Here is a 25,897-nt window from a genome sequence, read left to right on the forward strand (position 1 = left end):
TTACTAAATAGTAGTAAATTGCTTATAACTTTTCATTGGATTTCAATCCGGTTTTTAACAATATTATTTAGATAATGGAAGATATGTTATATATTTTATTATATAAAAAAAAACAATTTCACAGTGCACAAATCAGTCTATAAAATAGATAAGGTCATCTGTTCAAAGCCAGCGCTAAATAAATAAAGCGTTTAAATAAAAAATGTTTTATTAATTAGAATATTAAATTCTAATTGACTACATACTTGATACTACTACAAATTTAAAGGAATGTAACAATATTATCCAATATCTATAAATAAAGCATAAGGAGCATAAGCTATAAGACTTATATCGATGAGCATAAGTAATATTGGTTATAGAAAGCTACATTATTCCTGAGTGACATAGGCTTAATTCAAAAAAAATTAGAAGATCCCTGCGAAAATGGTAAAAAGCTACCTGTGCGAAGCTGGGGAGGGTTGGTGAAGTAGTACACAATTCAACATTTTTATTACAATGTTTTATTGGGAACCCCATGGGAACTCTGGTTTTCCGAGATAAAAAGTAGCCTATATCACCTATGTGTTAATCCAGGGTATAATCCATCTCCATTTCAAATTTCAGCCAAATCCGTTCAGCAGTTTTTACGTCAAAGAGTAACAAACATACATACAAACTTTCGCCTTTATAATATTGGTGTGAAGTGTGATAATCTGTATTAATATCAGGATATTTTAATTTTTTCCTTACCGAAAAATAATAGGGTTCCTTCAGGATAGGGGATGACTATTCTTTTTGTCGATGTTACTCCATAGCCCTTTAAATTTGAACGGATTTCGAAAAAAATATTTTATTGCAAATCTAGTAGGATGTATCACCACTCACCAGATTCGTTTGATCCTAATTGGGTGAAGATGAAGACCATTGATGACATCATATCGACTTACGTCAACGTTGCTATAAGATCCTTCACCACACTTAAGGATTTTCAGAAAATCCACGAGCGAAGCTAGGGCTTTAGCTAGTAAATAAATAATAGTACTTACCTAAATAATTGATTTTTTTTTGGGATTCATAATAATATATTAACCAATAACTAAATATTATTAAAAGTAAAAATGCAACATTATTACAAAAAGAATGCATTACGAATATTTTGCTAGATTTTTCTTAAGATTGGTTTGTACACAAATACCTCATGTTTTTGAGGCAAAATTTTTATTTTATACCCATGATTAAAGGCGATATTATTAGCGATATTATAATATTATGGCAATATTATATGACCATATTATTAGCGAAAACCTTGTGCGACGAGGAAGTACGACAATAGTGCAATAGGGTTTGAACCTACAACCCTACGGATTACAGTCCACCACGTGAGCATTGAGCTATTGAGACTTCAAAATTATTAAATTAACAAATAGACAAAACATGAAATCCATACTTATAATATTATAAATGCGAAAGTGTGTCTGTCTGTCTGTCTGTCTGCTAGCTTTTCACGGCCCAACCGTTCAACCGATTTTGATGAAATTTGATACAGAGTTAGCTTATATCCCGGGAAAGGACATAGGCTTTTCATCCCGGAAAATTGATGAGTTCCCACGGAATTTTTAAAAACCTAAATCCACGCGTACGAAGTCGCGAGCATCAGCTAGTAGTTCATAAAAATAAGTATCTGACAAGTGTTATGGGCCTCGAAACTGCTGTTTACTATAATTATTATAATTCAACTAAGATGTGAGCCGCCAGACCTTCAAATATAAGTAGTACCTATTGGATTACTTTTAAGAAAACTTAATATTAAAAATATTAATTTAATCATACCAACCTCTAATCATGACGAAATCGTTTGTCTAAATAAAAAGCAATCATTTAGATTAGACATATCCTAAGAGTAATATCAACAATATTATTGCTTTGTATTACATACCTAACTAATTACAATTTTTAACACTGGGTTTTAACTACATAATATGCAAATGGATAGGACTTATTGCTAAAATTAATTTAACAATTACCATAATAATTATCAGGGTTTTTAGCTACAATAATATATGGGTTCTACTCATGGAGGAGAGAAATAACCCTGTGGTTCTACTATAGTAAAAATAAAATTAGTAAATAAACTTTAGATCAGTTTGAGTATAAATAAAACATTTTAAAAGTAGGTAAGTATCAGGAAAAAGACATAATTACGTCTTAAACAAATTCTAAAAACGCTTATTTAAAATATTTTAAAACTTATTTAAAATAAAAATAAAATTTTTAAAACTTATTTAAAATATAAAAAAAAATGTTTTACAGATTTAATTGTGGCTACAATCTGTAAAGTGATAGATCTAAATCTAGTGCTGTCCTTTTCTACAGAGAGCATGATGAAAATGCACAATGTCTGATCATCGAGCACATAGCCCTTAGAGCAGCCATACACATACATATTGCTTTGATTGTTTTGCTGCATTTAAAAGCAGTGCTTTAGCACTGAGTGGTGGTAAAGAGCCTCCGACCTATTTGGCTTGCTTGATGTGCCCGTCAAGCAGCAAGAGGCACTTTTCTCATTTCGTATGTGGTCATCATACTTATAGGTAGTCCAGAGGTGGTCAAACAAAGTGATTTTTATCAAAATAAAACTGCCAATTTACTGTCCAGAGTTCTGGGGCGTCTCGGTATAGTGAAATATAGTCGGTATAGTCAAACCGCTTGACCGTGTCGGTAACTCGGAAAGGGTTATGTGCTCAATGGTGACAGTAAATATTATTATATTTTAGTAAGTATATTTTTTTACTCTATCTTATCTGTACATAATTTGTTTTGAATATCAGTTTATGCTGAGCAGTTACATATCAGTACCAGCGGAGAGAGAAAAAAAAAAAAAAAAAAAAAAAAAAAAGAAGGCCCCCATTAATTTATCTTATCTATAATATAATCCACATTAATAATTCTGATACCCTATATAAATGGAAATTAAAATAAATTAATATCCAGCATTTCTTACTACAACTACCAATAATAAATATCAAAAGCAAATAATCACAGTGATATTTATTTTAAAATTCCTTACTACATGAAATATTACGATTGTGACATATCTTTTCAACAATGTTGAAAAGATATGTCACAATCATAAAGCCTCCAACTGTTACCCTAAAATATAACCACACACCACAACTTACTTCCACACCAAATAAAGTATAAAATATAATAAATTGGAAAACTCTTTAGGCACAACTAACTTACCTACTTAGCCTTTTTCTTTTCAGACCTGACAGTGGCCTCTACCTCTTTAGACCATACAGACTGATTCATTGACTCCCCCAATGTATACAAACCACAAACAAATCCAAGACTGAATAAGTAGAAGAACACTCTTAAAGGCCAGTTGAGTACTGAAAGAATAGGGTACACCCAACTTCCTGACTTGAAATATATAACATGAATCCAGACTACATAAAAAAGCATGAATGTGGTTAGTATGGACAGGCCAAACTTTCTTTTAGGATACATTCTGAATGATGTAGCCATTTCTATTATAGTAAAAACTACAATATTAGAATGCATCACATGATTTAACCATGTAGGGAAGTATGCATCCATCATTTTTGGCAAAATAAGCTCCCTGTCAACAGCATATATTCCCCAAAAACTCACACCTACAAACAAAGCCAAGGGGAATGCTAGAGCACTGAATAATACATCTTTTGTTCTTCTTACTAGAGGTTTGTTAGATGGTGATGATTCATTTGTACCAAACAGGTCATTGATCAAGGCTACTGTGAAGTACACAGTTTGCAGCATCTGGAAAGAAATAATTACTGTACTACTGTAATAAGAAAATAAGAAATTTAGAAGCAAATATTTTATAATTAAAACACCTAGAGTATTTTTATTGATGTGAGTACAAATATAAAAACAACTATCAGGAGAGTGGTAAGAAACATTATAATTAATATTTGTATGTGAAATTGTACTTAAATATAAATGAGAATGAGAATAATTGAGAACATATAAAATCTTTTTTAAAATCGGAATGTCCTTGTACCATATCAAGGTCAACACAATTTTAGACTTTAAAATTGTACAAAACAGTATGTGCCTCACAAAATTAGATTTTTTGAAATGTTTATCCTTAGAAAAAAAAACCGATGTTATTCAACTACTTACTGCGTTCAAGTATGTTAAGTATTTAAACTTTCCACCAAATTCGGTAAAAGTTGTCGACGTACTCGGTATTTTAACGTATGTGTAGTCATAATAGCAGCCATAGAAAAACTGTATGGCTCCAATCAGATGGAACCAAACTTTCAACATTTTGATCTCTTAACTTCAAATATAACCTTCAATCCAGTTTCCTGCAAAATAAAATGTTCCAGATCAGTCTGATGCCTGAAGTAGTTGTTTTCATGGTAGCTAGTAAGTAAAGCAAAGAAAAACTTTCTTGATTTACATAGACCCTAAAGTACTTACAAAATAATATTAAAATGAAATTACTCACACAACACAACTGAACACTTCACCCCAACAGCAAATTTCAATTTTTTTGCATCAAATCAACGAATAATTTACTTCAATAATCTTCATTTTAGTGCACTTTTTGTGAGATTTTCAAGAAATAATAAATCTTGGAAGGAATAAGCTTGGAATTAATTAAAAAAATTTACATCATTTGGATTTGACATTGACATTTTACCTTAGACTATTATGCATTTTACCCTAGACCTAGCCTAGAGTATATTTTAATTTTAATTTTTACCTACCAAATCCATAGAAATATAATCTTCATGGTGTTAGATCCTGCTCATACCACACAGACAGAGCATATTCTATGGAAGAAAGGGGTAACATTGGCATAATAGCAGGGATTTTTAGGATACTATTTTAAAAGTTATAAGTAGGAATATTTTGTGGAAAAAGGTCTTTCTAAAAGTTTCTTTTACGTATTGTAATTTGTACCTGGAGGGTTATTGCCCGCCTAAGTTATGGAAATTTAAGAACTGTTGATGATCAATTAATGTTGTAAGTATAATATACAAAGCAACTTCATGATTGAACTCAAAGTTCAAACTCCTCAAGCTTGATGATGCAGGGTACTGGCTACTGCATACCTAAGCCGCAAGGATTTAGGAACTATTGATGGTGAATTGATATTATTGATACCAAGCAACGATTTTATGATTGAACGTTAAAAGTCCCAATTCCTTAATCCACATGATGTAGGGTACTGCACTCCTAAGCTGTGGAGATATAGGAATTAGGAACTGTCGATGGTGAATTAATATTTAAGGTACTAAGCAACAACTTCATAATTGAACTTTAAGTCCCAACTCCTTAATCCTGATGATGTAGGGTACTGCACTCCTAAGCCATGGGAATATAGGAACTGTCGATGGTGAATTGATGTTTAAGGTACCAAGCAACGACTTCATGTTCCAACTCTTCAACTTTGATGATGCAGGGCACTGCACTCCTAAGCTATTGGTATAGGAACTGTTTATGGTGAATTGATATTATATGTACCAAGCAACGGAAAATCAATGAGTTCCCACGGGCTTTCTAAAAATTTAAATCCACGCGAACGAAGTTGCGGGCATCAGCTAGAATTTCATAAAATAAAACAAGTGATAAAGCAAGAAGATAATTTATTTTTATAAACATTATATGGGTGGTAGTTTAGTTAAGGGCAGCGGCGCGTAGTCGGGCGCGGCCGCGGTGAAGGCGGCGGGATGCGCGCGCGCTGTGCGGGGCGCGGCGGCGGCGCGCAGCTCGGGCAGCGCGCCTCGGACCAGACGGCGCAGCGCTGCGTTCCTGTGCCGCAGCTGTACCACTTCCGAATGGATACGTTCACGTTCTGCCAACGATTTTTTAAATTTTATTCCGATACAAGTTTGAAGTTAGCCATTGACTGCGATCTCACCTGGTGGTAGGTAAGTGATGAATTATTGACGATGCAGTTTAAGATGGAAGCGTACTAACTTGGACGGGGTATGGAAGTTTCATTAAACCCGTACTGCTGATCTAATAACGCGGCATCGCACTAGTACGCTATAAATCGTTTGGCAGCACGGCTTTACGGTACTTTGGCACGGTAACTAGTTACGGGCTACGGCCGAAGTCTCCCACCAGACCAGACCAGAGATAATCTAGAAATTATAAATTCCCAAATTGCCCCTGCTAGGAATCGAACCCAGGACCTCCCACTTATAACACAGCGCTCACCACTACGTCAAAACTAATATCTGTACAGACAGTACAAACATGTCGTCAGAAAACTATTGAGATAGAGGGTACAGTACGCGGCCGAAAGTGATGAACATCGGCCTTTAGAATGACATTTCATCTTTGTAGAGCGTTGTCTCTGTCACTCAGACCCATATGACGCTTTGTCAGTCTCAACGACCGAGACAGCTACAAATCTGCTGTCTCCTTCTAAAGTTCGATGTTCATCACTTTTAGCCGCGTACTGTACTTTGACTTTACTATAACACCTTTCAATTGAGAATACCATCGGAAAGGTAGGTAACTCGTATATCTTGAGGTTTTGAGACCCCGTTCCAACACCGAGATCGGCGATCGATTGATGTGCATTGTCACAATTGGGCACAACACGCATCCCTCACTAAAATATTTAGCTTCACTGAAATTTTAATGTAGTAAAATATTGTTTTTAATGCTACCTTGTAATATAGTGAGATAGTTATTAAGGCCAGTGAGCAAACCATCCCAGAAGCGGTCCTTTTCTGGCGGGAATAAATTCTTCCATTGAGACCAATATTGGTCAATTTCTTGGGTTGGCAATTTTCGGGACGGAGTCGTAAAGTCTGGAGGTTTTAGACTGTCCCTGTTAAAGAATAATTACAATATCTACAGTAAATCAAAGCATCCATTTCATTCAAATGATGACCTTATTCATGAGATTTCCCCTTCACGTCAAAAATCTTCTTAAAAATCACGTTTGTTGCATGGGAGTCCCCTCAAATATTTATTTTTTAGTATTTGTTGTTATAGCGGCAACAGAAATACATCTTCTGTGAAAATTTCAACTGTCACGGTTCATGAAATTCAGCCTGGTGACAGACAGACAGACAGCGGAGTCTTAGTAATAGGGTCCCGTTTTACCCTTTGGGTACGGAACTCTAATAAAGCCCTGCTACCAGAGATCACTACCCCTATTATAAATGCGAAAGTGTGTTTGTTTGTTGGTTTATTGGCTTGTCATTCAATCACATCGCAACGGAGCAACGGATCGACGTGATTTTTTGCATTGGTGTAGTCAAAGAGGAGGAGAGTGACATAGGCTACTTTTTATCCCGGAAAATTAAAGTCCCGAAAAAAAAGGCTCCCAGCGTTAAAAAAAGGGAGACTTCTTGTAACTACCTGTTAAATTAACTTACAATATGTCACACAGCTTCCGCTTCTCAGGTGGCACGAATGCAACCATAAACTCATTGAGGGCTGTCAAAACTTGCATTGATTCTATTTCCAGTTGATGTCCCACTGTAAATAATATTATTCTCATATTATTTAGGTCATAAAGTCGCTCAAAAAACAAGGCGCTAATCATAAGACACGAGCCGTACTCGAGGATTTCAAGTAGCTAAGCAAAGTCAGAGTGCGCTATAGATTTCACCCTGCCGGCGAAAGATCGAAGCTCTGGAAATGTGGTGCTGGAGACGGTTCTTAAGAATACTCGTACAATGGACCGCACATCGCACAAACGTCTCCATTCTCAAAGAACTGAAGATAAATCAAAGGCTTTCGTCACTTGTACAACTGCGAATCCTCAAGTTCTTTGGGCACATTACGAGGAAGAGTGGTACCATCGAACACCTCGTGGTACATGGTCGAGCGGAGGGCCCACGTCCACGTAGGCGTTCCCCAACTAGGTGGACGGACTTAATCCGCTCCGCAACGAACACGCCTGTCTCAGTGATTGCACATAATGTCACCAACAGAAGTCGCTAGAGGGAGATCGCACGAGCAGCTGTAAAAATTCATAGCCACGACCACTCTGTCAAGAGTGAACGATTGAGAAGAGAAGAAGACCTACGAAGGGTGAATACGTGAGCTCACTTCATCTTAGGCATCATCACTTACCAGCAGGTCAGGTTTGCTGGCAACCAAACGCTAGTCTCTAAATTAAAAACTCAATCATACAAATTTAATAAGCCTCTCCAGAACATACAATTTAATAGAAAATGACTAACATGGACAAAGAAATGGATTAGACTTCTTGGTCGACACGAGGGCTGGCTGTGAGGAGACGGTGACGCCGCGGCCGCGCCGTCCCGCTATCGAACCGGCTTCCGAAGTTGAGTCCGCAGTAGCCACACTTACTGTAAATACAAATAAAAACCGCTCAAGTGCGAGTCGGACTCGCACACGTAGGGTTCCGTACCATGTATAAGAAACAACACTTTAAGTCCAGGCGGACGAAGTTGCGGGCACCATCTAGTCTATAATATAATGTAATCAATATCTAAGTGTGTCCGTGTCGGACAAAACTCCCATGAAAAATAAGATAGTAAAAAAAAGTGTGCCAGCAAGGCTTTTAATACTAACACATTATGCATATTGTGCACATTTTCCCTTTTTCAAATTCCTTTCACGGCTTTTTCTTTTTTCTTTTTATATATAAAAATACGTACCGAATTATGCTAATTTAAGTAGCCCTTAATTTTAGTAAACCTTTGCCTTCACAAATACAAATAGCTCTACATTTAGGAATTGTCATTTTACCTTTTGGATCGCCGCATTTCTGTATGATTTCATCTGCTTCCGCCATCAGAAGTTGATCTTCAGGAGATAATTCGTGTCCATCCCTAAATATTTATAATTAATTAGAACGTTACCTTACTTATTTATTTAACAGAAGTACCTACCTAACTACCAATATTATTTTTGAATTTTATCAAAGCAAATATAACAACCCAAGATATTTTTTTAACTCTAAGCAAATCTGTCGCGATTTTACTGGCATTGTACCTAGAATACAACAACGACAGCAACAATCGTGTGATCCGCTAAAGTAAGTATTGTAAAAAGATGTCAAATTGCGCCAATAGAATTATAAAGTGAACGATGAAGAAACTTACGTGCAAAATTTCGACTTTCTATAGAGATACAAAAATGGCAGCTATATGTATAGACCAGACAGCTGTAATAGCCTGCACAAACGAGAGATAGACATCGAGGTATTTTTTTGTCCGTCAAAATAGAACGCTTACAACTGCATCGAATGACGCACACGAGGGACTAAAAAGTACCCCGTACAAAAGTCCCCCGAAAAGGACATCGACTGCACAAAGTACGGGGCAGTCCTAGAAAAAAAATTTGACCAACGTTCCAAGGCGCGTCAACGCACCGCGTGCGTTGAGTCCGTGGCAAGTTCTCGGCGGAATTTTTTTTACGCTTCAGGGATTTTTGTCTTCCGTGGGCAAAAGTCCCTCGTCTGCGCAGGACCTAAGTTAAAGAAGGAGAATAACTTTACTTAAAAGCGACATGGCCGGATCGTGTAGTACTCGCTGAAATGCTCCTGTGGACACTGGAACGTGGTCGCGTCGTCGAAGACCTTTCCCCTCGCAATGCCTTGACACTAATGCTGACGTGATGACCATCGTCCTGGATTGAATGACCCATCTAAAAAAATCACATTTCATATTATGAAAAGGGTAACATACACACACTCACACAAACTTTCACCTTTATAATATTAGCGTGAAGTGTGATATTAGAAAAAATACATACCTTCTTAATTTTGTTCAACTTGCCAAACTAAGGAAACCTGAATGCACTTACCTCTCTTACCGCTAGTGTAGAGCCGTCCATAACATCCGAAGCGACTTCCAAATCAATGCATATTGGGCAAAACGCGTAATTCAGAAATATTTCACACAGAAGTTCTATGTCTTCTTCGGCTTGAATTTCTAAAGCCTGCGATTGAAAATCATTAATATTTTAGAAATCTTTTCACGTTTAAATATCGGGGAGCCACCCCCTAACATTTTAATCTATCAATATGTAAACGGGCATTAGGTATAGTTTCATTAAATCATACGGTAATTTATAGGTTTTTTTATCTTTCATCGGAAAAAACTGAAGTCTAAGTTTAAAGCCATCAATGACAGGAACATACCCACCATAAAAATTGAATCCAGTGTGCAGAGATTACGCGAAGTCAATGGATATCTTTCAATCAGCTTCAACAAGCGGTCTTCCACCAAAAACCCTGTGTTATCTGCTACCAGTTGAAGAATATGACGCACCTAAAAAACATTAAGAGGATCGTCTAGTTGTAAATTTTCATACAAAAAGCGATAAAGATTTTCTCCCCGTAAATGTACCGAGTTCAATTTTCATAATTTTTAAAAATGTTGTAGAATTGCTCGACAACTCTTCTGCACTCTCGTCTGGTCTCGACTCTTCTTTGTCGAATTCTGCATTGACAATGAAGAACTGTGCTCATACGTTCTAATTTTAAAGTGCTTAAATGTTAAAAGTTACTAGCGTCTAAATATCCATATTTTGACTTAAAAACTTTCTTGAATATTTTTATTTTTTAAAATATAACGAAATAAAATATTAGAAAAAATAAAACGTAGGTATAGGTATAGTACGCGACAGGTCGAAATGGCAATCGGGGGAGGAAACGCCCCGCACACTCGCAAAGCTCCCGCGCTAACCCGGTGCGGACGAGTGCGATCTCAACCTGTCGCGGACTATACGAGCCTAGATTAAAGTGTATTGAATCTAATGAGACCAACATTGTCTAACTTTGTAAACGTTTTGAGGGGGTAACAAGTAACCTGAAACAATATTTCAAGAATAAAATGTAAGCAAATGCCTACTGGACTTGCAATCCTCTCTATCTTTCACGAGGAGAAAGCATGCGAAGCGGCATGAAACAGAACAAGGTACTCGCTACTAAAGTTGAAGTTTTTAATCATGAACCAATAACAACTTAAACATATACAGTGAAAAGACGTACGGACAACTTATCTCTAGAAGACATTTCTTCCAGCAGTCCTAAAACGTGGGAAAAGTGTTGGAATAATTTTGATAATGTTATTAGGCTAAATAGCCCTAAATACTGAAATAACACAAATTATCATGTCATATCCGTGAGTAAAGTACATACCAAATGATCTTTGGCCTCTTCTGCAACCTTGCTAGCTGGGGTGAGCGCATTATTAACTTGAGGCGCATTGGGATCATTAACAGGAATTTCCGCCTCTGCATAAGAAGAAAGAAAAATTACAACAATAAGTAAAGGGTATCTATGGTGAAAGCTCAGGGGGATATTTCCTTGCAATAATACTCGAGAATCACATCAAACTCATATTTTATTCTTTGTATGCTTTTACTTCTCATCTCATCTCATAATCATATAATCACATAATCACAATATAACAACTTCATAACTTAAACACTATCGCACCATAATTAACGTATGAACAAATAGAATAGAATAGAATAGAATAATGTTTATTCGAGGTATATAGGTGGTACATGGTGTAGGCAATATCGTCCTGTACAGCAGTGCAACACCTCGAACAGGTAGGCCACTCAGCTTGTGTTGAGACGTCGGGCCCCTGAGACACAAACCTCTAGAGCAAACATCTGAGGTACCAGACGCCCCAACGCTGATTTTCAGTGACCGCCTTTTAAATATTACCTAAACGTCAGTGGCATAGAATATATAAAGTTGGCGAGTAAATGGATAAATAAAATGAAATAAAGTGTTTAAAGTTTTTAAATTTAAAGTGACACAACTATGATTGACAAAAGACTGAGCTCTGGTTATCCAAAACATCTGTATTAAATACAAGTCGTTACCACTTCCAAACAGTAATAATTGCCTTTGTCAATATACGTCTTTTTATGCAACGTATATTGACAAAAGATAATGACATATTTGATAAGGTATATTGACGTGCCTACACTGTAGTTTTCATGACATCCACTTCCGGACAATAATAATTACTTTTGTCAATATACGTCTTGTCATGAAACGTATATTGACAACAGTATAACGACATGTTCAATAAGGTATATTGACGTGGCTACACTGTTGTTTCATGACGTATACTGGCAAGTGATAAGAATAATAATTATCCCCGAAATTCTAACAATGGTTTTAGGGTATCGGGCGTCTGAATGAAACGGAGGCTCCCTTACTAGATCACTCGTGAGTCTGTCTGTCTGTTTTTACAACCAATTTGATTCTAATCTACTGGACCAATTAATTCAAAATTTAGTATACCTACATATGAATTTTACTGTGACACAAAAACGGACGAGTAACGTAAATGAATTTTGAATATACACGAATTTGACGACGCTAGTTTTAACAACCTCATAGAAATAATGAGGGTGCGGATTAGGGTAAATCTTTTAAAACTAAAAGACGGATAGGCGGATATCGGATACAACCCTGCGAAAGTAACAGGCAGGAAATATTGTACATCGACCTTTAGAAAGAGATGGCGGTTTCGTAGAGCGTTGTCTCTGTTACAAAACGTCACATAGGTATGAGTGACAGAGACAACGGTCTACAGATCCAAAATCTCATTCTAGAGGTCGATGTACAGTATTTCTTACCGGCTACTGTACTTGCTAGTGGTAGCGTCAAAGATGCCCTGAATGGATCTATTTACTATACTTAGCGAGGGGGCTCTTGGGCGCCGGCGGCGGCGCGAGCGGCGGCGGCTCGGCGAGCACGTGCGCGTGCAGCGCCACCTCCGCCGCGCGCACGCTTCTCACGAGCTCCCCGCAGCGCGCCGCCGACATGCGCCACACCTGCACCACGACCAATACGCACAGAATAGGTGCACCACAATGACATCCATACTTATATTCATACAGTACTACCTACCACTTATTAAAAATTAAAATGCCCAAAATTTTTTTTTATCTAACCTGAATAAACTTGTGGTTGTTAACGTGCGAGAAGTGTCGGCACTTCTTCTCCAGCTCGTCCATGGCTTGCATCAGCTTGCCGATCTCGGCGTCCGCACGGAGCTCCTCCAGCGCGCCGTCCTCGGCGGCTTTGCGGATCTTCGAGCGGAGCGAGTTGGCTATATCGGACATTTTGTTCAGTTTCCTCTTTTGCTGCGATCTCACGAAAACGTTTTCCTCTTCCCTCTTTTTCAGCACCTTTTAATATTATTTTAATTTAAAAAAGTACCTATCACTACCTATATTATAAATGCGAAAGTGTGTTTGTTGGTTTGTCTTTCAATCACGCTGCAGCGAAGCAATGGATTGATACGATTTTTTGCATGGATATAGTTAAAGACCTGTAAGTTGATTTCGTAAAACATCAATCCTTATTACAATTTTAACTGTTGTGATTGGCTGAATTTGTGCGATTCTTGTTGCAACAAGGCATTGTGAGCGAGCGTCAACCAATCAAATGTTATCGCGATCGTGACATTTTAGCTGTCATTCTATCGCAATCGAGCAGCTGAGAGTGACATAGGTCACATAGGCTACTTTTCATCTCGGAAAATCTAAGAGTTCCCACATGATTTTTAAAAACCTAAATCCACACGGACAAAGTCCTCTGTAATCAGCTAGTATAAGTAATCAGCGAACACCCGCGACTTTTGACTGGCGACTTTGACACTACTGAGCATGTCTCCTCTTAGAATAAGAAGGGTGTAGACCATATCCCACCATTCTGACCAAGTGCGAAATGACAGACCACACACCTCTTAGAACACTATGGAGAACTCTGAGGCATGCATGTTTCCTCACGATGTTTTCCCTCGCCGTTAATGCAAGTGATAATCTCTATATATAAATAATAAAATGAATCGCTGAATGTGTTGCTGATCGCAAATCTCGTGAACAACTGAACCGATTTCGCGAATTCTTTTTTTATAATATTCCTTGAAGTACGAGGATGGAGGACTACGGAGAGAAAAATTTAAAAAATTTGAATCTTAGGCGGAACGAAGTTCGCCAGGGCAGCTAGTTGTAAATAATTCTTACTTGATATGTGTATCCAATTTTTTCAGTATTAATGACACACGTTGCCTTTAGTTTTTCCAACTCTTTTTGAAGTTCCTGTATCAATGTTTCCAACTCTATTTTCGCTTCCCGGTATTTAGCGTGATGATCCCACATTATGGCTTCAACTTCTAATTTGTGTTCCTCCAACTATAATAAGAAAATATGGTTAAGGTACATGCTTGACTCTCGACCTCGCCTGATAAGTGACGAATTAACTACAGTCTGTAGAAACTTGGTAACCTAGAAGAGGTATAACTTAGAACCTAACTTGATAACCTAGAAGAGGTAGAAATTTCCTTGAAGTGTAGGTAAAAACACTATCATGAAAAATATAAATAACTATGTCAGTTTAAATCCAAATGCCGGAATGCCCCGCACAGCCCCCGCGCTAACCCGGTTCGGGCAAGCGCGGGTGACGTGCCTGTGTACGGGGCGTCCCACCGCCTCATACCCCGATTGCCATCTGCCGCGGACTATACCTGTTCGAATTTATATTCCAAATGAGCGACTTCTTCTTTATCACGTTGCTTGTACAGTGCCTCCCATCGCTTGTTGTTGTGGTCCACCAGCACCTCGCGCTCGATACTGATCGCTTGCTCTATCAGGAACAGTTGCTTCTCGTAAGCCCTTTGCATTATCGTGATTTGCTTCTCGATTCTGTCTGATAGCTCCTTTATATCCTTGTCCTGAAATATTTTTCATAACAAACATTATCACTTGCTGTAACGGCGAACGAAAATATTGTGAGGAAACCTGCTTGCCTGAGTTTTCCATAATGTTCTTAAAGTTGTTTGAACCCCTTCTCATTCGAAATGGAGACATTTGTGATACTGAGCCAGCGATGGATTTATAATGATGATGATGTGTTGTCTGTCTGTTTGTTACCAAAGCTCAACCTTTGACTAATTTTGTTTCCTGGAGAAAATATTACCTATCAAGTAGTAAGTGTAGCGGAAACACAGTTTTGAAAAGAGCATCTTCTCTATACTTCTCAAAAAACGTTTGGACTAATTTATGATGATTCTTTTGGTGATACATCATCATCATCATCATCAACCCATAGACGTCCACCTCTGGACATAGGTCCCTTGTAGGGACTTCCACACGCCACGGTCTTGCGCCGCCTGGATCCAGCGGCTCCCTGCGACTCGTCTGATGTCGTCCGTCCACCTAGTGGGGGGTCTTCCAACGCTGCGTCTTCCGGTGCGAGGTCGCCATTCTAGCACCTTGGGACCCCAACGTCTATCGGTTGTACGAACTATGTGCCCTGCCCATTGCCACTTCAGCTTCGCAACCCGTTGAGCTATGTCGGTTTGGTGATACTCAGATAGATAAATAATTTTACTAACAAGAGGAAGCACTTAAGACAATTTACATCCCAGTTGAGTTGTGCCAGATGAAAGTTTAACCCCTAGTACAAAATTATCGTCAACCTGCTTATCCAAATCCTCATAGTAAGCCAAATCCATTTTCGTAAGATCGCTCTTCAAGTAATATATCAACTGGTCCTTTTGGGCTAATAGCTCGTCACATTTTCGTTTTTGTTCCTTGATTGCCGCGTCAATGTCCAGGGGGTCTTTGATCTCGAACATGGCGTCCCAGTTGGCAGATATGGCATCATATTGGGTTTGTGCGTCCGCGGCTTCAATTTCTAGCTTTTCTAGCGAATCTAATAAAGCGTAAATGAGGCGGTATGTATTATTATTCGTACATTAAATGAATTTACGCGCACGCACCTCTAACTTTTCGGAGTTAGGCCTTTTAAGCAATTTAGGTAAATATCACACTTGATTTAACAGTGAAAGAAAACATCTTGGGGAAACCTGTTACCTGCATGCCTGAGAGTTCTCCATAATCTTTTGAAAAGTGTGTGAAGTTTGCCAAACCGCACTTGACCAGCATTGTAGAATATGCCCTAAGTAACTCTTCTCATTTTGAGAGGAGACCCGTGGTCAGCAGTGAGCACTGAGCCGGTGATGGGTATAAGGATATGTTACTTTTCTACCTACTAATTAAAAAAACCTACCTTGCATTTTATCAGAAAACAGCGCGCGCCGAATGACCTCTCGTTCGTCTGTCGTGACTTTAACGTTGGTGACTTTGGCCGCCCCATCTAGCGCTAAGCGCTGGAGCTCTTCGGCAGCAGCTGTGGTCGCTTGCTCTATCGGACCTGGCTCTTCCTCTTTAAATATCTCTTCTGTGGGTTGTTCAGCTCTAGAATATGAAATCAATGTGTTCTACACAACTTCGCATGCGTAGTAATTGCACCACGCATAGGTGTTTGTATATAGGTGCTTTAATTGCGCGTAAAGATTATGACGACCTCCCTGGCGCAGTGGAAAGCGCTGTTGTCTTATTAGTGGGATGTCCGGGGTTCGATTCCCGGCAGGGGTTTGGAATTTTATAATTTCTAAAGTTCTGGTCTGGTCTGGTGGGAGGCTTCGGCCGTGCCTAGTTACCACCCTACCGGCAAAACCGTGCCGCCGAAGCGATTTAGCGTTCCGGTACGATGCCGTGTAGAAACCAAAGGGATTTAATAAAAATTGCCATACCCCTTCCAGGTTAGCCCGCTTCCATCTTAGACTGCATCATCACTTACCACCAGGTGAGATTGCAGTCAAGGGCACACTTGTATCTGAATAAAATAAAATAAACCTTACTATTACGTGGACAGACATCAAACAAGTCGAAGGGAACCGCTGAATCCAGACAGCGCGGCGGCGCAAGACCGTGGCATGTAGAGTTCCTACAAGTGATCCAGCAGCGAACGTCTATGCGTTGACGATGGTTAATGGTGATGACTGAATAAGATGTGGTTACATTTGAAACAAATGCGTTATTTAAATGCCATACAAGCTAAAGGCCCTGATCGCTAAGCGAGCCATAAACTTGCGGTAAAAATTACGACGGTTTTATTTATGACTCGTCGCCACAAAGGACCGTGGTCTGGCGTTGCGATGATTCACCAATGAGCTTTTGAGCTTTATACCGACGAGCCAGCGAAACCGTGGTAAAGATCGCACGTCGATCAGGTCCACTGCCTACGGGGTGTAGTATAATCTAGGATATCTAATAAGTCACAATATTGTACGGGTTTTACCTTTTAAGAGCTTCTTGTCTCCGTTTGATACGCAAGGCCCTCCCAGCCTTCCGCTCTTTCGGATCGTGGGACGTAACCTGCGGCTCCTTGGGTGCAAGAACGTCATCTTCATCGTCGTCATAACGTCCCAATTTCCCAGACATTATGTATTATTATGGTATAAATTAATTATTATACAAAAATACTAGTCATGACAATACCATAAAATTAAATTGAAGTATTGATCAATCAAATCTTAATTACCATAGAGATAGAATTTAGATGGAATTTAGTATCCGTCCGGTTGCATGTATTCGTCAAACGCGTTGACATAGTAACATAGAGAATACATCAGTTTCCATGTGGTCTCCAGGCGACGAATCTCTATCAGTGATCTGTCTTTGTAGTACGGTACTAAATACTAATGCCGTCCTACTATATGGTGAGGGAAAGGTGATTCCCCTATTCGTTTTAAGCTATAGTTTCAAGAATAGAATAGAATATATTTTTATTCAAATAAACTTTTAAAAGTGCTTTGTATCTTCAAAATAATTTACAATAGTTCGGCATACCGTTAAAACCAACAAGCAACAGTTCAGGGAACGTATCGAGCGAATTATAGGGTTCACCTAAATCTTTCTAGTTAGGTACCTATCATGAACCGAGCAAATAATTTACAATTTGTTTTCAAAGATTGGATGTAAACTTTCATATTTTAAAGTATACCTACCTACTTATTTATTTTAAAAACGCGACTATCTGTATCCTACTAGCATTTCACGGCCCATCCGTTTAACCTATTTTAATGGAATTTGGTACAGAGATAGCTTGCATCCCGAGGAAGGATAATAGAGTACTTATGGTCCCGGAAAATCACAGTTCCCACCGAATATTAAAAATCTAAATCCACATGGATTAAGTCATCTTCTTGGTATAGAAATAGCTTGCAACCTGGAGATCACTTTCTTATCCCGAAAAATAAAACAATTTCCACGGGAGTTTTTAAACCCTAAATTCACCCGGACGAAGTCGCGGGCATTGTCTAGTTAGTAATTAATAAAACGAGAGAGATGTTTATAAACATTTATTTTTACTTAAATTTACTTTGCTTTGCTGTTAAGGATGATACCGTCGTACTTCTGTTGGAACCACTTCATGGCGTCCTCCTTTGTCAAACGGTGTGGGAATCCGACCTTGCCGGTCTTGCGTCTTCTGTGGGCTACGTTGAATCCTAGAATAGAAAAATATTGATAAAATAGAATTCACAATTGTTTGTTCCCGATTATAAATAGATGCTTAAATAAATATAAAGAACTAATGATACTTGCGACTTCGTCCAAGTTGACTACACAAATTTCAAACCCCTATTTTACCACCTTAGGGGTAGAATCTTTAAAAATCCTTTCTTAGCGGATATCTACGCCTTAATAGCTATCTGCATGCCAACATTTCAGTCCGATTCGACCAGTAGTTTGAGCTGTGCATTGATAGATCAGTCAGTCAGTCTCCTTTTCCTTTTATATATTTAGATTAAATCTTGTCCCAGGTCCACAGTGTTGTTGGATTCGGGTCTCTACTCTCTACGCAGCCTGCAACTTTGCAGTAGAGCAGCAATATTGCAGTTTGAGTGCAATTTTGCAAAGTATTCGTGATTACAGGAGTGCCACTCATTGCAGTCTAAAGTCTTACTTAAGGGTGAAACGGATTTCAAAAGGAATATAGTATCAAACTTAACTGTTTAAAACTCAGATAATTCTGTGGTTCAAAATGTACCTTTGCTTCTATGAGAATAATTTATTAAAAAATATTCTTTTATTGAAGAAGTTTGCTCTGGCACATACTTTACAGAGCATAGACAAATTATCTGCACTCTTGAACAAATGTGCATTATGTTCAGGATTATAAGTCCCGCAAATTTCTAATGCGCGTGGCCGCCATTTTAGTGACGTCAGCACCAGGCTGAAGTTTCGAGCTGATGGTATATTTTTATTTCGGCTGACGTCAAAATTACGTCATTTCGATGTTAATGAGAACTGCTTCAACTGGTTATAATAATAAAATTTAAATGCTAGAATCAGCTAGTTATTACATAACGCAGAGTTAAATTAGAAACTGAGGTTATATCAATAAAGGCGTTGAAATAGTTTTGATCTAGCGCTGCAAAATAAAGAGCTGATAGTCTGTCAATCTCACCTGGCCTTCCAAGGACGACATAGAAGTCCAACCCGTAAATACCAATGGAGGGGTCGTATTTAATACCCAGATCAATGTGTTCCTGGATACCGAAACCGAAGTTACCCGTCGCCGAGAAGTTGTCGCGCCGCAATTCGTATTCTCTTACCTGTAATAATAATGGGCTGATTACACCTACCGAGTAGTGAAGCGAGACAGTAAAATGTCACTCAGCCAAGACATGCTGTGGGGGCCGTTTATACGTCTTTCGAAATTGCGCCGAGCACTCGTAAGTGTTTATACCAACCGAGTACTCGGCCGAGGATACTGACTCGCCACTGTACTCGTTAGGTCTAATCGTACCATAACGGTAAATAGCTAAATAAATAAAAAAAACTCAATATGACATACTGAGTATCGTTTATGGACAACGGTTCATCATTACGACGTGGGTGGCGTAATAATTTGTGATTGTGTAGATCCGGGGATCTACCGCTGTAGTTTACCACAGAGTGACGATCGTAATCACCTCTGCCTCAGAGGCATGCCCATGCATTAAACAGATTTTGACAAGTTTTGCTACAGAGATAACTTCCATCGCAGGGGAAAAAATAGGCTATTTTGGTAAGTTTTTCTATGGAATTTTTAAAAACCTCAAGCAAGAAGTTTGCCTGCAACTCAGCTAATAATGCATAATAATTTATGTAATTTCTCTAGAGTATTTTGAGCAGTAAAGTTAGTAGTGCTCAAATGTTGCAATGGAAATATTTACTGTAGCATGAATTTTGGAAGAAAACACTCATTAAAGTGTCTCTCAACTAATTTATTCATGCAAAAAACACACTAAAAATCTTTCAAGGGGAATATAGAGCTCCCAAGCTTTGACGTAATTAATGCAACAAAAGAAAGAAAACAGCAGAAAGCTGGTGAATACATACTTCCATACTAATATTATATCTGTTAGCTTTGTGTCTGCTAGCTTTTCACAGCTATTCTGTTTAACCAATTTTGACGAAATTAACAGAGATTGGTGGCATCTAGGACAAAAAGTCTATTACATTCTGTGGATGGACATCTAGGCCACTTTTTGTCCTAGAAAATCAGTTCCCTTCAGATTTTTCAAAAACGTGTTCACACAGCTATAGGATTTCTAAAAAACTAAATCACTCCAACAATGTCATGGGCTTAATTTAGTGATGTCAATGTATCAACTGAACACTCTGCTTAAACTTGATATTTTGCATGTAAGCTATTACAATCAGGTTGATCTTTAAAAACAAGAGTGAATAGGCATTTTCTAAGCAAACATATCCCATCGCAGGCTACATCATCACTTTCCATCAGGTGTGATTGTGAACAATCATGTGCTCATATGAAAAAAAAAAGGTCTCTACAATATAGAGCTAGAACTGAGCAAATCTGGAGTAGGTGAGCCTGTATTATTATATGGCTGCCATTATGCTAGAACTTACTTTTAATCCCCTCTCAAGGATTTCCTCAGCCTTGGCGCCTCGTACAGTGCAGTGGACTGCAATCTTTTCATTACGACGGATACCAAAAGACCTCACAGTGTAACGGGCCTTTGAAAATACAGGCTGTTGACCAGTGAGCTGTTCCAACACCTGGAAGAATGTAAGAAGCACCTTGAAACACCTATCTAACTAATACAGATAATAATTAATAATACAAATTTCGTTCCTCAACAGCTCAACAGTTAAGGAGCGACTGAATTCGGAAAGGTCAGCGGTTCAAAGCCCTCCTGTGGCACTATTGTCGTACTTACTCCCAGCACAAGCTTTTCACTTAGTTGGAGCAGAAAGGGGAATATAAGTCACCATTTGCATGGCTAATCTTCTTTAAAAATAATAATAATAATACAATAAATTCGACTACTTAAAGGCCAATTTATTGTATTTATTTATTCATTTATTTATTGCTACTAATTTATTGTATCTATTGCTACTAATCAGGATCTTCCAAATTGTCGAGTCTGTCTATCTACTGTCGAATAGTTATGCTATCACTGTTGCTGTGCTATAACTAAAAAAAGCTGTTAACTAATTAAAAAATTGTTATCGCCAAAGAGATAGGAATTTTGAAAAACTAATGTTTCTAAAAATAGTGCTGCATAAGACCAAGGTTTTTAGTTTGATCCTACATAGAAAACTTTTTTAGAAACTTTAGTCAACATTAGTTTTCTAAATCCTCATGTTTTTTTGCAACTAAGGCAGACTTGTTTAATGGAAAAAGCTGATTCATCTAAACACATATATTAATGCAGAAATAAAACATGAAACAGGAACAGATATTTAACATAAAAAAGATGTTATTTGGCCTAGAATTCTAAGTATCATGTAATAATACCCAGAAGTTGCGTACAAATTTTAATCTAGCATGAATATACAAAGATAACACAAAAAATAATGTGTATCTTGAACAATTTCATGCATGGGTTTGTATTATACTTTCCTAGTATTGTGGAAAGAATGTATTTCTTACAAGCAAAGAACACAATAGATAATAATAGAAGCGGGTCAACATAGTATTACCTACAGTTAAAGTAAAATTAATTAATTTTTAATATATTTTAGGAACGTAAAATAGAGGGACCAATGATGATTCTTTGGTAAAAAAGAAACAAACAAAGCAAAAAGAAAGGTTATTTTTCAGGAAACATCACAAAATAGGTTTGCACACTTAGCCTAAATATGCAAATTATAAGCGGGATCATACCTTAGCAGCACGTGTTAGCCTGTCACCAGATTCACCAACACAGATGTTCAAACACAATTTCCTAATGTGCAGGTTCCGCATGACATTTTTAGAGTTGTCTTTGGGAGGCTTTTTCTCTTTTTTATCCCTTTTGAAGGCAGGGTTTGCAGGCGGTGGTACACGCTGAAACCCATAACACCAGTTTACGGTAGGTAATCACTTTTTTATAATATTACGTTCGAATTCACAAGACGGACGAGGTTAGGCTTTTAACTGTCATTTAAAACGCGTATTTATTAAAATAAAATCTAGTACTAAGAAGCATTGAAATATGTTTCAATAATTACAAAATTTAGATCTTAAAACTTTATGTTTTTTACTGATTAAAGTCGATTACATTTACGGATAAAATACAAAAACACGTACCGCCATGATCCACAAATTTTTAAAGAAATGCGAAACGTCAAAGTCATTAATGAACTGTCAATGTGTGACGGTGTTACTAGAATTAAATTAAAGATCCTGCTAGATGAGTGCTAGCTATGCTAGAATTTATGCTTCACCTGTGTGTGGTCAGTCTGTGCACGGACACGGCACGGTGAAGCATATAAACTGCTTCATATAAAGTGTTCGTGTTTTTAGGAAATACAATGCTGTCATTGAGGAATATCTATGAGTATTATATTTAAAAAACAAAGGGGGCGGAGAGGTTAGGTACCTAAAATGTTTCAAAATCGGTCTGACCCACAATGTGAAGTAAAAATATTCTTACTTCCTGCTTAACAAAAAACAAGTTGAGGTGCATAAGACGTTACGCAAGAGAGGCAAAAGTTACGAAAAATGTTATAAACGTAAACATCTAGCAACACTAATCATTTAGCCAAATGTCAATCGAAATTGAATTTGACATTTTAAAAAAGACCTCGTCACAGACTATGTAACTACGTTCCGTATTGCCCATACTTTTAATCTTCACAGTTTTTTTAGAAACCACAGAAAAAAATGCTTTTGAACCACTGACCTCACAGACTGACACTTAGATCTGACATCTACAGTGCGACAAGGCTCTTTTAGCGCGTGGCCAAAATCGGAACTAGCACCATCTTGTGAAGTGCCACGCTGTTCCATTGCCATCACAGGATTTACTCAGAGATACAGCATGTCCCGTAAGTAAGCGCGAGTCAGGCTCGCGTAACGGGGTTCCGTATATACTAGTCGTACTTTTTCGACATTTTGCACTATAACTCAAAAACTATTATGCATAAAAATCTGTTTCAGAATGCACAGGTGAAGCCCTTTCATATGATACCCTACATGATCTGAGTCTTGATGAGTGCTAAAATTATTTTTAAAAGTACCCACATCTTGCTATACAACGTCATTTTGTAACAACAAGCGTTTCCACTTTCCACATTAAGCAGGGTTTTTCTCAGATGGAAGAAAAGCAGAAAAACAAACTTCCGCGAGTTGTAAGATATCGTCGATGGCACTGTACAGTATGTGATATATTTACTAATTCCTACAACCAGTACAATCAACACATCGAGGGAGTTGGACATCGACACAAAATAATGAGCAAGAATTGTAAAAACGACATAATCCATGAAGAGTATGAATGTGACACTGCATTTTACGTTCTAGCATTTATTCAAGTGATCGTAATTTCCTTTATATTATTTTATATCCTGATCAGGTATTGTAATTAACATTAGAATTATTTAGTTCACATTTTATATTAAGCAATTATCATTAAAGGATGCCTTAAATTTCGCGCCACAATTTTAATTGGCGGAGAAGTCGTCCCCAAGCGTTCACGGCTTCTATGCGCACGAACGAACGCGCAGAACAATGAGGTAGCAGCCATTTTATGTCGGTGCCCAAGAAAAACATAATTCGAATGGCCAATCTTATCGAAATTGTGTAATTAGTGTTCTAATTTATGTGTTTCTGCACACGCCACTATTTTTAGGTGTTTCTTTACTTATGTGAGTAGAAACAATGTTTTGCTATATATAACAATAGTCAATAAGCATAATGAAACTATTCATTTTGCACATAAATGGAATAATTACAATTAAAAAAACTAGCTCGTTCCCTATATAAAGTATGTAAGATTAGCGTTTGTTGCGAGCGCGAGTATTTTTTTGCAAGCTCTGTATGTTGTTTACAAGTAATAAGCAATTAATGGTATCGCAAAAATGCATTCTGCTTATTTAGACATCGGATATGACATAACTTTCCTTACTAATAGCAATTTATAGCTTGGTAGACTACTTTTTGTTTACATTACAATTGTAGTGGTCATTAATTACGCTTCTCATAACAACCGGCGTCGCGCAGCCTCGACTTGAAAGTTGAGGACAAAATTCAATAACGAATTGGCCATTTTATTGATGGCAGGGGGGGAAGCTGGGTGGAGGCAATCGGTCAGCTTCGGCCATTTCATTTTAAAGAAACATTTTACTTGAGTTTTGTTTACATTCATGTTTGAATTGGCTATGTTAACTATACAGGTATAAACAAACATCTTGTACATTGTATGCTTACATACATTGCACGATAAGCGCAATCTAGATACCTCTATAATATTACACATACATTTTACAAGGACTATACCTATATCATACTAGTAAGTAGTAACTAAACCTATTGAGTCAATGCCCTATGTTCACTAGCACTTAATTCCATTAAAGTCCAACAATACCTACTGTCTTGGAAACATACAGGAGTTGATTAGAATTTGACCAAAATCCTATTAGACTAAAAAGCTCCTTTATTGCTATACTCCTTTGCTTTTATTTAAGCATAACAAATTATGCTGTAAAGTAAAACAGAGTATGTTTGTTACTTATAAAATATATCTCAAATTCTCTACTCATAATGAATCTATTGATGACAAGTTAACTTGTAAAAATTGGTCCCGGACCCAGACGTTTGTAAAACTTGCATGTTTCCTGTATTTAACCAACATCATCTAATCTAAATCTATATGTATCATGCTTCTAAATATATTTATTTATTCAATATTATTATGTGTATTTTGATTCATGATTGATTTTGAACAAATGATTTTATTAATTTGTTATTTTATAAACTAGCAGTAAGTGAAGTTTATATTTGTTTATAAAATATTACTATAATAAAAACCATGAAAGTTAGTGAAATTTAATTTTACATTTTTTACACTAGTCATTGCCATCTATGTGATATAATTTACAGTCTGAGGGATAATGTAGCTAGCTGTCAATGAAATCATTTTCAAAATCAAATCATTGGTTCCAGAGATTACCCCCTTACATCGAAACTTATTTAAACTTTACTGCTTCATATAATATTATTACCTGGTGTAAATTTTGATTTAAGGAATTTACTATGAGTAAATTATTATTGTAACTTTTTTGGGTCAAATAAAACTTACTCAATTATTCTTTATTTGTTTCAATTCATGGTTAAACTTAACCAACTTCTCAAAGAGCCGTACTCTGTACCTCCAGAGAAAAATGGGAACCCTTATAGAATCTCTTTGTTGTCTGTCTGTTGATGAAGGGAATCAAAAGTTGTGGGGTTCTTCCTGTTGACCTAGAATCATGAAATTTGGCAGGTAGCAATGTCTCATAGCACAAGTAAAATGCAAAATTTGGAAACTGTGAATATGTGGTTATATGTCACAAAAAATTAAAAACTGTTATTTCTTGTACAATGGTACAGAACTCTTCTTGTGCAGTCTGACTCGCACTTAACCAATTTTTTTAATTTAAATTCTACAGCTTCTGCTGTTTGGGTAGTTTCTGTCAATAACTAAGTTGACCATTTAAGTTACCACTTTATTTTAAATATTTTTGTAGGATGAAAACAGCTCAAAATATATTGGACTAGCTTTTGCCAGCAACTTCGTCCGTGGTACATAATAATTTATAACCAATATCACTCTGGGGT

At 37.4% G+C, this 25,897-nt stretch overlaps 3 protein-coding genes across 3 annotated transcripts; all 3 read right to left on the reverse strand.

Moving 5' to 3' along the window:
• Positions 1 to 190: 190 nt before the first annotated feature.
• Positions 191 to 4,657, reverse strand: LOC117991024 (androgen-induced gene 1 protein-like). The gene is made up of 3 exons (XM_034978549.2): positions 4,481 to 4,657; positions 4,150 to 4,337; positions 191 to 3,783 (listed from the first exon to the last, which is right to left on the reverse strand). Exons 2-3 carry the CDS (start codon positions 4,294 to 4,296, stop codon positions 3,226 to 3,228), a joined length of 705 nt encoding a protein of 234 aa, XP_034834440.1. The 5' UTR covers positions 4,297 to 4,337; positions 4,481 to 4,657; the 3' UTR covers positions 191 to 3,225.
• Positions 4,658 to 5,639: 982 nt separating this feature from the next.
• Positions 5,640 to 17,283, reverse strand: LOC117991478 (dynein regulatory complex protein 1). Its single transcript, XM_034979076.2, has 16 exons — positions 17,099 to 17,283; positions 16,025 to 16,212; positions 15,432 to 15,667; positions 14,478 to 14,684; positions 13,978 to 14,145; positions 12,901 to 13,137; positions 12,639 to 12,780; positions 11,120 to 11,214; positions 10,122 to 10,247; positions 9,781 to 9,915; positions 9,473 to 9,621; positions 8,722 to 8,804; positions 8,190 to 8,318; positions 7,377 to 7,479; positions 6,660 to 6,823; positions 5,640 to 5,833 (listed from the first exon to the last, which is right to left on the reverse strand). The coding sequence occupies exons 1-16, from the start codon at positions 17,239 to 17,241 to the stop codon at positions 5,640 to 5,642; spliced, it is 2,499 nt and encodes an 832-aa protein (XP_034834967.1). The 5' UTR covers positions 17,242 to 17,283.
• An 863-nt stretch (positions 17,284 to 18,146) lies between these two features.
• Positions 18,147 to 22,523, reverse strand: RpL11 (ribosomal protein L11). Its single transcript, XM_034978693.2, has 5 exons — positions 22,388 to 22,523; positions 21,983 to 22,144; positions 20,722 to 20,871; positions 19,271 to 19,418; positions 18,147 to 18,308 (listed from the first exon to the last, which is right to left on the reverse strand). The coding sequence occupies exons 1-5, from the start codon at positions 22,391 to 22,393 to the stop codon at positions 18,178 to 18,180; spliced, it is 597 nt and encodes a 198-aa protein (XP_034834584.1). The 5' UTR covers positions 22,394 to 22,523; the 3' UTR covers positions 18,147 to 18,177.
• Between the last annotated feature and the right edge of the window lie 3,374 nt (positions 22,524 to 25,897).

The sequence above is a fragment of the Maniola hyperantus genome, chromosome 19 (assembly GCF_902806685.2).
Source record: "Maniola hyperantus chromosome 19, iAphHyp1.2, whole genome shotgun sequence".
NCBI classification, from domain to species: domain Eukaryota; kingdom Metazoa; phylum Arthropoda; class Insecta; order Lepidoptera; family Nymphalidae; genus Maniola; species Maniola hyperantus.

Bases quoted from the DNA above. Each gene is read 5' to 3' on its own strand.
- LOC117991024 (XM_034978549.2), bottom strand. From the start codon at position 4,296: ATGTTGAAAGTTTGGTTCCATCTGATTGGAGCCATACAGTTTTTCTAT. The intron at 3,784-4,149 runs GTAAGTAGTTGA...ATTTCTTTCCAG, and splicing joins ACTTAACATACTTGAACGCA to ATGCTGCAAACTGTGTACTT.
- LOC117991478 (XM_034979076.2), bottom strand. From the start codon at position 17,241: ATGTCTGGGAAATTGGGACGTTATGACGACGATGAAGATGACGTTCTT. The intron at 14,685-15,431 runs GTTGACGATAAT...AAAATATTTCAG, and splicing joins ATGAGGATTTGGATAAGCAG to GACAAGGATATAAAGGAGCT. The intron at 14,146-14,477 runs GTATAGTCCGCG...TTCTTATTATAG, and splicing joins TGGAATATAAATTCGAACAG to TTGGAGGAACACAAATTAGA.
- RpL11 (XM_034978693.2), bottom strand. The intron at 20,872-21,982 runs GTATGATCCCGC...ACATTCTTCCAG, and splicing joins GGCTAACACGTGCTGCTAAG to GTGTTGGAACAGCTCACTGG. The intron at 19,419-20,721 runs GTAAGTTCTAGC...TTATTATTACAG, and splicing joins TCCTTGAGAGGGGATTAAAA to GTAAGAGAATACGAATTGCG.